This window comes from Triplophysa dalaica, chromosome 8 (genome assembly GCF_015846415.1).
Source record: "Triplophysa dalaica isolate WHDGS20190420 chromosome 8, ASM1584641v1, whole genome shotgun sequence".
Taxonomy (NCBI): Eukaryota; Metazoa; Chordata; class Actinopteri; order Cypriniformes; family Nemacheilidae; genus Triplophysa; species Triplophysa dalaica.
Window position 1 is genome coordinate 23423997 of NC_079549.1, and position 12945 is coordinate 23436941.

At 37.6% G+C, this 12945-nt stretch overlaps 1 protein-coding gene across 3 annotated transcripts in view; it reads right to left on the minus strand.

Moving 5' to 3' along the window:
• cobll1b (cordon-bleu WH2 repeat protein-like 1b) overlaps positions 1-12945 on the minus strand; it is a 43476-nt gene that overhangs the window by 10196 nt on the left and 20335 nt on the right. For all 3 annotated transcript variants that reach the window (XM_056754878.1, XM_056754879.1, XM_056754881.1), the window contains 7 exons: positions 8979-9167; positions 5274-5481; positions 3727-3952; positions 2394-2444; positions 2215-2312; positions 1743-1973; positions 1486-1624 (listed from right to left, as the gene is read on the minus strand). In XM_056754878.1, coding sequence (XP_056610856.1) covers positions 1486-1624; positions 1743-1973; positions 2215-2312; positions 2394-2444; positions 3727-3952; positions 5274-5481; positions 8979-9167 — 1142 coding nt within the window. The remainder of the gene's footprint in view (positions 1-1485; positions 1625-1742; positions 1974-2214; positions 2313-2393; positions 2445-3726; positions 3953-5273; positions 5482-8978; positions 9168-12945) is intronic.

Below are 12945 nucleotides of genomic sequence, written 5' to 3' on the forward strand. Positions count from 1 at the left end.
GTGTGCAAAAATCTGTATGTGAGAAATACCCAGATGATCCACAGAGACTTCTCAGTTTGCATCAGATCACGTTTCTATCCCACGAGAGAACAAGTCAATACATTAAAAATACCATAAAACTGTAAAACGGACTTTAATAAAGTGTATACAGTTATGCAGAACTATACAGGACATAAATACTTTTTTACTTCACTATGTACTGTACACTATTTTAAACACATTTTAAGACTCAGCACAAATGATTTGGCACACTCTGACAAGCATGAAAATAAATATCACGCTCGTAAATGCAGGCCTAATAAATGAAGTATGAAATAAATATATCTTTCCTCGTCTGCCATTGTTGATTTAATTTCACAGAGCTCTCCGCAGTGCATTATGGGACTCCCTACAAAGGACACGTGCAAGACTTTGGAAGGTCTTTTAGAAGGCATCATAATCCTGTTGCTTACATTTCTTAAATAAGTAGTTCACTAACATGCCGAATTTAGAACAGAGCTCGCCATGTGCCACCTCTCAAAGTTTTAATCTAATCCGCTCTTTTGTGGAATCAACGCTAATATTAAAGTTTCATTCTAGGGGGGGATTGCACCTGACCTTTCATCCGGAGACACAAAACAAAGCATGTGGCTTTTTAGAGAAAAGATTGATGCCGGAACAGTGAACACAAGAGAAAGATGCGATGTGTGTGTTCCGTCACTAGATGGCGTCAAAGCATTCAAACAAATGTGCACTTTCCCAAGTGTTCCAGCTACACTTGATAATGTGTTTACATCCCGTTCAAAGTACAGCTGCTTCACTCATTCAAGTCATCTCATACTTAAAATACTTTAAAAACTAAATCCCACTGACAACAGCAGTCTGAAGATGACTGCAAACACACCTCAGAAAAGTTAGTATTCATAATCACCTGCTTTGAACTATTACTCTTTTACCAGCATACTTCTTTTAATGAAGATAAGAAAGTATCATTTTTGTTTGCTTCTGAGAAATACTGTATACTTAAAATGAAAGTTAAGTATACTTAATTTGGCACATACTTGTACTCAATAATACTTTCAAGTATATCTTGACTACTCCAAGTATACTTGGCTTGTTGATGTGTTCGTTCGAATAGCCTATAAAAACTCTTTCACAACTTTTTACTGACAGTACACTTCAAAGTGTACTTGCATAAAAATGCGCTACAAGTATTGAACGAGTAAACTATCAGTACACCCATAAGTTCACTAATAAATACTGACAAATATTGAATAGTACACTCGAAAGTACACTACTCGCACACTAACAATACTTGAAATGTACTTTAAAGTATACTTCATAAAATGATCTTAAAATACTATTTTTTGTGTTAGAGTTCCTTAAGTATGATTGATTGAATCTGCAGACCGTTTTTTACCCAGAATCCCCAGGAGAATCTGATTAACGCGAGCACATTCTTTGAATTCCTTCTGTTTAACACATGGCTTACGTATTCCAACCAACCTGTCACGCTTCTGTCCCGTGCAGCTTCATCAGGAGGGGCTCCGGCGCTCAGGGCGGGGGGCGGGGGAGCCTTGCGTTTGGTGGATGTCCTCTTGAAGCACGATTCTGTCGAGGGTCCAGAGCTCAAAGGGGCCACGCTCTGTGGAACGCAGACAGGGGGTCGGCAATAAATATGACAGATAATTCCAAATATTTGGCTGTGTGAAATGCAACCGCGTTCCAAGAGTTTTATATCAGATTTACTGTTTTACAAATACCTGGTCGCCGTCCAGATGCGCTGCCGTTTCAGGGTTTCCCTGGTGATGGCTGAGGTCAGCGGGCATGCTCTGTGACATCATGCCGGGGGGCAGCGGTGCTCTTCTCTTCTTCGGCATATCGGAGGGCAAGGTGTTGTAATCATACGTCGGAGAATGAGCGCTGAATGAGCTCATGCTCACCGGGCGATGTTTCCTCTGTTCCGGAGACGCCGGCGCACTCACGGTCATAGACTTCAAAGAGAGACAACCAATCATACGTCAGCACACTTCCGACCAATAGCATGGCCTTTGAAGAGACAGCCAATCACAGCTCATTTCAAGGGACTATTTGCAATAGCAAATATGACCCATGGTGCTCGGAGAACATTTACAGAGTAAACAAAAATGCAGATGCCTTTGAACTCTCCCTCGAGTCAAAAAATCTTTCCTGTGTTATCACAGCAGTTTTTTCATACGGGATATCAGCACTCACCTGTTCCGACTGTTTTCGACTTCCTTTTCTAAATAAGCCGAACACTCCTTTGTTCTCCTTCTCCTTCTGCATCTTGTCCTTTCTGTGCCGAATCGTGTCTGTGATGTAATGCGGTTGTGTACGTTGTAGTTAGATTCTAAGCATTCATGTTGTAAAAAAAAAATGTGACGTTAACTCACCAGACCGAGTAGGAGATGGAGGCAGACTCACAGGACTCATTGGACTAAAAACTGTAAAACAACATCAAGATAATAAGGATCAAATGCTTTGCGGCCATCTTGAGTACTTCAATATCCCTTACAAAAAATAAGCATACGTGACCCTGGACAATAAAAACAGTCTTATGGGTCAATTTTGGGAAATTGAGATTTTGACATAATCTGAATGCTGAATAAATAAGTTTTTTGTGGATGTATGAGTTGTAAGAATATAATATCTGGCTGAGATATAACCGTATAAAACCCTGGATTCTGAGAGAGCAGAAAAATCCAAATATTGAGAAAATGGCCTTTGAAGTTGTTAATCAGGGGCACTGTAGCAGGCCATCCATTCACAAAAAGAAGTTTTTATATATGTAGGACAGGAAATTTAAAAAATATCTTCATGGAACAAGATCTTTACTTAACATCCTAATGGTTTTTGACATAAAAGAAAAATCGATACTTTTGACCCACACAATGTATTTTTGTCTTTAACTAAAAATGTTCCCGCGCTACTTAAGACTGGTTTTGTGATCCAGGGTCACATACTTCAAGATCATTTTATTAAGTATATTGGTGTAGTTTTTAAAGTATACTTTATGTTGTAGTGTACTACTTCAATACACTAGTAGTATACTTATAAGTGTGCTATTTCAAAACTACAGAACTTGGGACTGAAGTGGCCAACTATTCTAAAGTAAGTACTCATTTTCGCCTACTATATAGTATGGAAGTAGGCGATTTCGGACGCAGCATGTGATTTCATTTGTACTGCAAGTATACTACAAGTGAACTTAAAGATGTATGATATATACACAGTTTTTAGTTAATGGTTGTACACTTTTAAGTATACTTTCACTAAACTACAACTTCAAGTTTCACAATACAAGTGTAGTATACAAGTATACCTGTAACGTACTTAAAGTGAACTTAGCGTTGCTATTTATGTTTTGCACTTTAAACATAGTATACTACCATGTTACTATACTACTATTTAGGTATTAATTTCTATACTTGAAATACACCTTGAAGAGTACTTCAGGTAGATTTATACTTTTCTATGTGACTGTGTACAATGAAGATCCGTTTATTTGCTTCATGCTATTCCAGCCCAAAGCTGACATACATCAAGTATATCTCTGAGAAGTACATTAAAACTAAACTGAAAGAATACTTTCTAATTTGTTACGTTTAAAAGAAGTATACTAATAGCATGCTTGAACTTTTCTTCCAAAGGCCGACCATGACCTCGTAGAAAGATTTAATAGAGAGATTTTAATGTGTTTGTGATCAACACTCAGTTGATTCTGACCTCTGGTATCTCTGGCGTACACCTCCCTCAGGCCAAAGTCATTGAGAGAGCAGTTCAGGTCCAACGTGTCTTCAGAGTGAACGTTTCGTAGTAAAACTGTGGTCTGACGGTCAAATTCACATTTCTCACAGACGGCTGGCAGGAGCTCTCGCAGAGGAACCCGAGGACTCACTCTGAGAATAGTCTTCTGTGATTTCTTGTAGTTGATCACTAATCGTACAGTTGCCTGAGAAAAGATTGCGTCAGAGCATTAAAATCAAAGACGTATTAAAATCAACAATCGTTTGGGTTTGGTTTCAGTTAGGATGCTGTTTCAGAAGACAGCTGCCTACAAGGCCGTAGAAGCACAGTGCAGAATCTACCCTGCTGAAAAATCACAGAAATTCGAATGGGCTTGATGGTTATAATGGGAATTGTGTTGTTTGTAATGGAAACTATAATGGGTCTCTTCTGGTAATGTGTCGTGATGTAATCTGGCACATGGGAACTAATAAAACACTGTTAAATCCTACTGGAATAAAACCCAAAACAAACTTCATAAAGGAATCTTGTAATGGTTTTAATGGTAAACAGCTGATGGTTCATAATGGTATTTGTGATTAAAACCATAAGAATTTGTATTACAATCTAACAGCCACATGCTTTTGTTTTGTGATGATGTGGATTGCTTTTAGTTCAGACAGTCAGGCTCCGCCCCTTTGAGTCAATGAAATAATTCTCAGTTTAATCTCACAGGGTGTGGAACAGCACATCTACGGTTTCTTATGACTAAATGAACAAACACGACTATGAAAATGACTGATGTCTATTTGAACACAGTGTATAAAGTTTACAGAAACGTATCTGTCGAAACAAACCTGACACTGTTTACTTTCCTAATGCTAGTTCCTGGAATTATTGTGCACAGTTCATTTGTGTATATTGTTCTGAAAATGTTTGTCTCGTGAAACTCTTAAAATGTAATAACTTGTAGGGAGTCAAACGATTAATCGCGATTAATCGCATCCAGAATAAAAGTTTGCGATTACTTAATACATGTCTGCATACTATGCTTATTAACGTTGTGATTATAAACACATACACATACATGCATATATTTAAGAAAAATTGAAAATATGAAAACGTATGAATGTGTATTTGTAATTTAAGTTATTGGAAAATATAAATAATACATCTCAAAATTGTATTAAATATATATATATACATTTATGTGTATGTTTTTGTATTTATAAATACAAAATTAATATGCACAATACATGGACATTCATATTTTGTAAACGCAAACTTTATTCTGGATGCGATTAATCGCGATTAATCGTTTGACAGCCCTACTTCTGTACAACTTTTCTTGTGGGTTTACATCACAAATTTTTTTTTTAAACCTCCTGCCATCCACACAACTCTGTAAAACACGTTTTATAATCAAACAAATATTAATAATAAATAAAATAAAAAAAATATTTTTATAGATTTGGACCTGTATGATGACAACAGTGTTTTTGGGTGATTATTGGTTGAGGCAGCACTTTAAATCAGTGGAGCTATACCTCTGGCATCTGTGGTCCTGTCTTTTTGCTCCTATCCTCCAGTCCTTTGGGTTTCAGTAAGATCTTCTCGGCCTCGAGGGCTCCGATCAAAGCGTTGGGTTTGAACTTCACATGGTTTCTGTTGGTGGTGATGAGCTCAATGGTGTGACCAGAAGGGTTCAGGTGGTATTTGGCACAGAGCGCAACCAGCAGGTCCATCATGGGTTTGCTGAAACACACAAAAGCTTGACTTGTTAAAATGACGACAATTATCTGGTTAATACATTTTAAGTCATAATTCACTGATATACATACATACAGCAAACTGGGATGATTTGTTTTTTTATTTTTCATAAATACATTGTTATTTATAAGTTGGTAAAAAATATAGTCAGTAGTTCACAGAAGGAAACAAATATGATCATTTGACCTAAACACATACTAATGAATAGTAAATTCAGAAAAACTGAAAAGGTGCTTTGAACTGGTCTTTAAATTTAAATGTTTTTTTACATATAAAGTTCAACAAAGTCACATGACCAAGACCAAAAGTCTAAAAACACCAGCTCAGATGCACGGTTAACTATTCGGGTTTCACATAAACAGCAGAAAATTCATAGTGGGGTTGCATGTGTATCAAATATCATGTGGATAATGATTTTTGGGTGAACTATTTCTTTGCTTTTCCACAACGAGACAAAGATCTGTTTCATTGGTTGAAAGAGTCAAGTCAAAGCCTCAGGGAAGAGTGAGGAGGAGTCTGAAATGTCAAAACACCGGAGGAATTTGCATGAGTGAGATGTTGCTGCAGGGATCTCCAACATGGCATCAACATCACTTAAATGAGCTTGAATGTTGTTGTTTTTTTATGTTTTTCGCACCGCCATGTGAGAACCATGTGAGAAACAGACCAAAGCGAAAGCCATGATGCCATTTAAAGCCCCAGTGAAATCAAAATGAAAGTTTTTTCCTTTTATTTAAAATAAGTTGGCCTTAAGGACGTCAATAAACTGATATGCTCATATGCACTGACGAAAAGATATAAGCGCTACACTTCAACCTCTCGTCAAAGTTCTCGTTCAATCAAATCTGCTTTAGAATCCTAAGAGTCCCGCCCCCTTCACTATGAGAGAAGCGGAAGTGGCGCCTCAAATCAGCCGCTTGTTCGCACATTGTTCGATTTTTGTCCTACATGGTGAATGACACATAGTGCACTAGATAGGAGACAGGGGATGATCCAGACCAGTGGTTCCAAACCTTTTTTCCTAGGGCCCCCCCACGTACATATATGACAATCGGGTCCCCCCAACCTTTATATATGTGTGTGTGTGTATACATACATAATTGCTACTCACACACACATATATAGATAGTAAATATAAATAAAGTTAATGAAATAATTTAATAATAAATTTAATTAAATTGTTAAAAATTTGTAATTTAAAAGATTTTAATGACACTTTTACTTGAATACTCAAACAAGTTATTTTTCAGGCTACTGTCAATTACTGCTTATTTTTACAAGGTGTCTTTTCATTTTGCTTGGTTTCATGCTGTCGTTAATCAATTTCTCACCACAGAATACACATTTTGGCCGAGACTTGTCTTGTCCTTCAATAAAACCTAAATGTAAGTGGGTTTTGTCAGAGCATCTAAACTTTTTCTTCATTTCTGACGAAGAATCACCGCATTTATGTTTGGAACGAGCAAGGCGGGACAAGAGACGTGAGGGAACGACGTGAGGGAACGACGCGAGACTGTTCTCGCATCTCTCACGGAGGAGATCGGAAGCATAAAAGGACGAGCGAAAGGAGTGTACGACGAGAGAGGACCAGGCCTGGATTTTATGTTATGGTTTATTGTGTGGCTCACTAACGGTCGACTGCCGGCATTCTACTTTCGTTTTGTGGTTTGTTTATTTTATCAAAAGTTGTGAAATGTTCGTCTGTTCCCGCCTTGTTCCTTCCTTACTTTAAGCTGTGTTACAACGTTTCCTGCTATTTTACCTTTTGATTTTTATGTTGACCCGAACACTGACGCCTGACAGAGGACGTTCCTCACTTGAGTCTCAAAGCGAGAACAGCCAATGTCAGTGCTTCCAGCCAACGTAAAGCCCTGTGTGAATGTCTGCCGATGGAGCCGGAATTGAAATAAATATTTTATAAGATATAAGTATGTTTGACTCCATTATCTTGGCATTGTTAGCACATGATTTTTCTAAACATATCTAAAAAAAATTCATATAAAATGAATAGTGGAACATTTTATGCAGCTTTATTTAACCTCAATGTATGTCAGCTCCTGCGCCCCTCATGTGAACTCTGATCCATACAGTGTTACCATTAACATTAAAGTCTTCATTTTTCACATTAGTCACGAGAGCACTATGTGATTATTAGCACAAATCCACTAAGAAACCAAAACCTATCTGACCTGTTTCAACTCTACGCCGAATCTATTCATTATGAAACAAAATGTGACTTGAAAAACTGTAAAACACTGATAAGAAATATATTCCTCACTGTCTATACTGTTGTATATACAACAGTAGGTTGTTTTGGATAAGCATCAGCCAAAATACACAAATGTTAATGTAAGAATGATTTGAATGTTTTACACTATGTTTTTGAAACCATAACCTCTATGGCAGAATTGACAGTATTTTTCTTTTTGGATAACCCATTCCTTAAATACAACACCCACAACATCATGGAGTAAATAAATCATGATGTTGCAGTAATGTTTGCACCACATGAGCATGAACAAACAACAGCTTTCAGTTAAATGTGTTTTGCTTTCTCTTTTCATTGGACTCTAGCGGGACTTTAGAGAACACCAATCATACATGCTCGACATGTTGCACATGGAAAGTGTGGAAAATTCTTCAGAGACAGCTTATACCTCATAATACTTTCCAACTGCGTTCGGTATTCCAGGATCTGAGAGCCCTTTAAAAATACACAAATAATTTCATCCCAATCAGAATGAGGCCGGTTTGCTTGGCATACGTGTCAAGCACACAAAAGCAAAAGAGAAAGATTTGATGATTAGGATTCAGGGTTAAAAAATAAAAAATTCAGCAGTTTAGCCTAAAGGTGTTTGGCATAACAAACTAAATAAAACAATGATTAATACAGCGATGACAGATCTAAGATCAGTCCAACGATTTGCTGTTTTATGCCTGAAAACAAATACAAATAGCATCATGGTTGATGTCAGTAAACAGATGATATTTGCGCATGAGCTTGTTGGCTGATAAACAGATGAACAAATTAGATGATAAAGATGCTGGCACACCTTTAACAGTTGACGCTAAAACATCCAGACAACGAAACATTATTCACATAATCTCTTTCTAAACCACACACCTTCATGTTCGTAAATCATCTGAATAATGAAACTATGAGTGCTTAATCGGCTCAATGTTAAAAGATGCAAGATTACTGTAAAGTCTTACTCCTCGTACCCAAACCGGCTAAGATTTGCTGCAGGAAATTCTGAAATGTGCCGCCACACCCGATGACTCACAGCAAAAATTATTTAATTCGTTTCATAACCGAAATCATGTGAAAACCTTTATGATGTCATTGAAGCCCCCCCCCTCTCGAAAATCCACCATCATTTATTCACCTTAATGTCGTGGAATACTAAAGCAGACATTTTGAGAAATGTCTCAGCATGAACGTCAACAGGCGTAACATATCCTATAAGAAATGCGTTCCTCACCTGCCAGGGACCACGGTGGTTTTCTCCACCCCTCCTGGCAGGACCACGGTTAGGGTCAGGTCCTGATCCAGCAGATTCTCTTTCTGGTCCATGTTGGGATGACGGTAAGCAGGGAGCTTGTGACTCAGCAGACCATCCAGGCCTTTCAGAACAGGAGGAGGAGAGGGGGCTTTGTGTTTCGAAGATCTCCTGAAAAACAGAGAGAAAGGATGTGGGAATATAAGAAAAGAGCTCTTTAAATGAAAAACGAGACGTTTGGGTTCAGGGCAAACGCAGTAATTGCACCGAAAACGTTGCATGATGTTGTCTGAAAGACTGTCTTTCATCTGCACTCGGTTTAATGAGCCGAGATGCACTTTACACGCCGGTCACAAGACCGAGGGGAGATGCCATTCATCACAACAGACAGTCACCATCTCAGTTTTTGAGCCGCATGGGGCCACAATAGTTTGAAAGCACTGCGCTGCAAAAAATGATATTTCTAACAAAGACTTTTTTTGGCTGAAACTAAATCTGCCGATGGGGTAATAAAAATAAACTTGAATTTAGTTTCAGCTTTTTCTTAAGTACCAATTCAAATTCATTTTTTTATCCTATCTGAATATTTTGGCTTGTATTAAAGAAACTTAAGACATTTGTAATAAAAATAGACAAATTATTTAGAAAGAAATTGATTTTTTGCAATGTAAATATGTGTATATTTTTTTACATAAAATCACATAAGCACAAAACAACCATAATACCATTTTTCATCTTTCTTTGACCCTTAGGCCAGACACATATTTCACATCCGTACACAAGTGTAGACACGAGCATTTTAACTCTTTGCAACCGTTTGGTCTTGTTGATGGAAACCTCAGTGAACTTGTAATGTCTAACGTGTTGTTTTCGATGGAAATAGCAATGAACGTGTCATTAAAACCTGCCTAGCAAGATTCCAACTGTTGCTCTATCAAATTTAACATGAAAGACGGTTTGCGCTTATGTTACAGTCTCATGTTTATACCTAGAATGTGTTTCAACTATAAAGCTCAACTAAACTAAAATCAGTTGTTAATAAGGTTATGTCCTTAAAGGGGAACTCCACCCAAAATACTCAACCTCATGTAGTTAAACTTCCCTTGGACATCCGTATTTCTCCAGAACGCAAATGAAGGTAGTTTTGGAAGCTTTCTGACTCCTCCATAGATTGCAACACAACCAAACTTCAAAGCGCTGAAAGTGCATAAAGACATTGTAAAATATTAATGTGCCTCGTGTGTTTGGCCAAGTTGCAATCTATAAAGGAGTCAGAAAGCTTCCTAAACTACCTTCATTGGCATCCTGGGGAAAAACTGAGGTTCTAGGGATGTGAAACAATTTAAAGACTTGCCACATGTAAAATTACCAAAAAGGGTTCTTTGCATTTTGACACTGAACGTTAAAGTGTACGCTTTCAAAGAAGCCTACAATGAAACGTCTGCAGTGACAGCGCAGAAGAAACAAAGCCAAAGTAAACACGTGGGCTTCTGACAGCCTAAAACTAATGTAAACATAAACATCGCATTAGTGTCTAACAAAACTGGTCAATACACATCTAAGAGATTATGTTCATGAAAAACACAAATGTCTCTCTATATAGCTACTCACAGATCAAGAACACGCATGACGAAACTGCTCGACTAAATAAATGTCAATTAAAGCAAGGAGCCTACATTAAGCATGGTTAAATCACAGTAACACACAGCCTAAAAAGACACCTTTATTGTTTTGAAGCAATGCAACGCAACCCAATGAAATGAATTTAAATGAGATGACTTCAAACAGCAAGCAAAGCCGCAGACCTTGAATGAAGAAATCAGTCAACAAACTCACATGCAGACACATGTGCAAACAACGGCCTGACACGACGTGTACGACATTGATATTTCAAGGTTCTGCAACTATCAACCTCTGTAACCATAACAAAGTTTGACTGCGAGGAAATCAGCTGGGATTCAGAAAAACTGCAATGGCTCATTCTGAGTCAGATCAACATAATGTCATTGGTTAAAATTATATGTATATTCTTTATTCTTTTTCTGTAAACAGGACTTAAATTAGGCAAAAAAGCTCAAATATGAAATGCTGTGAATGGATATATTAACTTTCACCTAAACATTTTGAGCCAAAATAAAGGGGGTGCGAAATGACTTTAGAAAGATGGCAGCATGATTGTTTCTTTATACAGAGATTGAAAGATCTGAAAGTTAATGTGAACACTGACGGTTCCAAAATGAGAAAAAACACATTTTCGTTTTCTATTTCCAAGGTTGATATGCCTGTTACTCAAGAGATATTAATCTCGACACACTTTTAGATTCTGGTTCTTAACAAACTTGTCTTTTGTTATCTATACTGATAAGGCCTCCTATTTCACAATAAAGAGAGATATGGGGATCAATTGTACCCGTGCTCTCTGGTTAAAACCAAATATGAGTCCCTCCAGAAGTGTACCTTTATTTATTCATATAAAACATTGTGAGGCCACAAGTATACTGTAGATTTGCTAATGGGAGTTGACGCGGAATGACCACAATGCATATTCTCTTATATTGAAAAATAGTCATTTTGCACAATATCTTATACAAGCAGCTCGTTGTAAACATTTATAACTGTTGTTCCACACACTTTATGTGTCATGTGTATGTGTAGAGATGCTGGACGCCCAGTGCAAATGATTTAAGAGCCACTGCCGCGGATCTAACACTTCTACAATGTTTTCTACAAACGTTTATTCTAGAATATGTGATGCTTATATTCAAAACAACTGAAACTGTACCCCGAAAAGAAAAGGCCCTGCATGGCAGTAGTTTTGCTGTCGGAAAAAAGTGCTTTTGTCAACAAAATGTGTTTTGTTGACATAGGCAGCTTTGACTAACACATTGATGTGTAAACAAGTGATTGTGCTGAAAAGACAAAATGTGTGTGACCTGTTGAATGAGATCTGATATGCTGGATGATGTTTAGTTTACACCGGAGCAGAGGATGCAGATCCAATGAAACTATGATGATGAGAAAGAGTCACACATTCAAACCTTCCATTCCGTTCCATTCAAACACCCACAAATGACATTAATGAAAATCAATGATTCTCGTGTCTATTAATTTACACCTCTGACTAAAATCATAGCACTCCAATCTGTGCTGGTGCTGCATCATGAGGTATGAAACGCCTCTTTTATAAAACGGTTACTTCCGTTCCTGGATTCTGAATGGCTGAGCAGAGTTCTAAGCCGTTATAAAATACCCTGATTTATAACGGCTGACCTCATTTCCTAGCCCAATGATCATTTTATTTGATTTATTTTATGAAACCTGGCAACGCGTATGATTTTTTTTATTAAAAGCAATAAGCCCCGGGAAGCAGTGGGTTACAGTGCATTTTATAACAGCTAAGGGGCACACACTATCATTTGTGTCAAATTATCCCTGAAGTCCCTTTAACTGGGATTAAAGCAGAGAGTTACCAACTCGCATGCGTTTACAAGGTCTCAGTCTGCCCAAATTAAGGTCAAATAACAGACCAACATGAAGTAAATTATTAAACAACAAAACTGCTCTTATGATTGTCTTTAAGGGTTGTGTTACATTGTTCTGACTATGTTTCACATCTTAACTGGGCAGGTTTGAAACGAGACTAACAGTGGGTTCACACCAAACGCGAATAAAGCATCAATATCGTCTTCTGCAAAGGTTGAAAATATTTGTCATTTCGTGACATTCACGAAAAAATAACAAACTTTTCCGACGAACAATAACGAGCGTGGAACGCAATTGTTTGCGTTTGGTGTGAACCCAGCATAACGATTACAGTTTGTAGCGCGGACAAAACTGACTGTGCGCTCATATCTGTCACTACAGTAAAAACACGTCATGGGAATGTATGGCCCTTATCACCGTGTTTATGCTATTACAGAAGCTGCGCTACTAGAGCTTTTCATCAAGT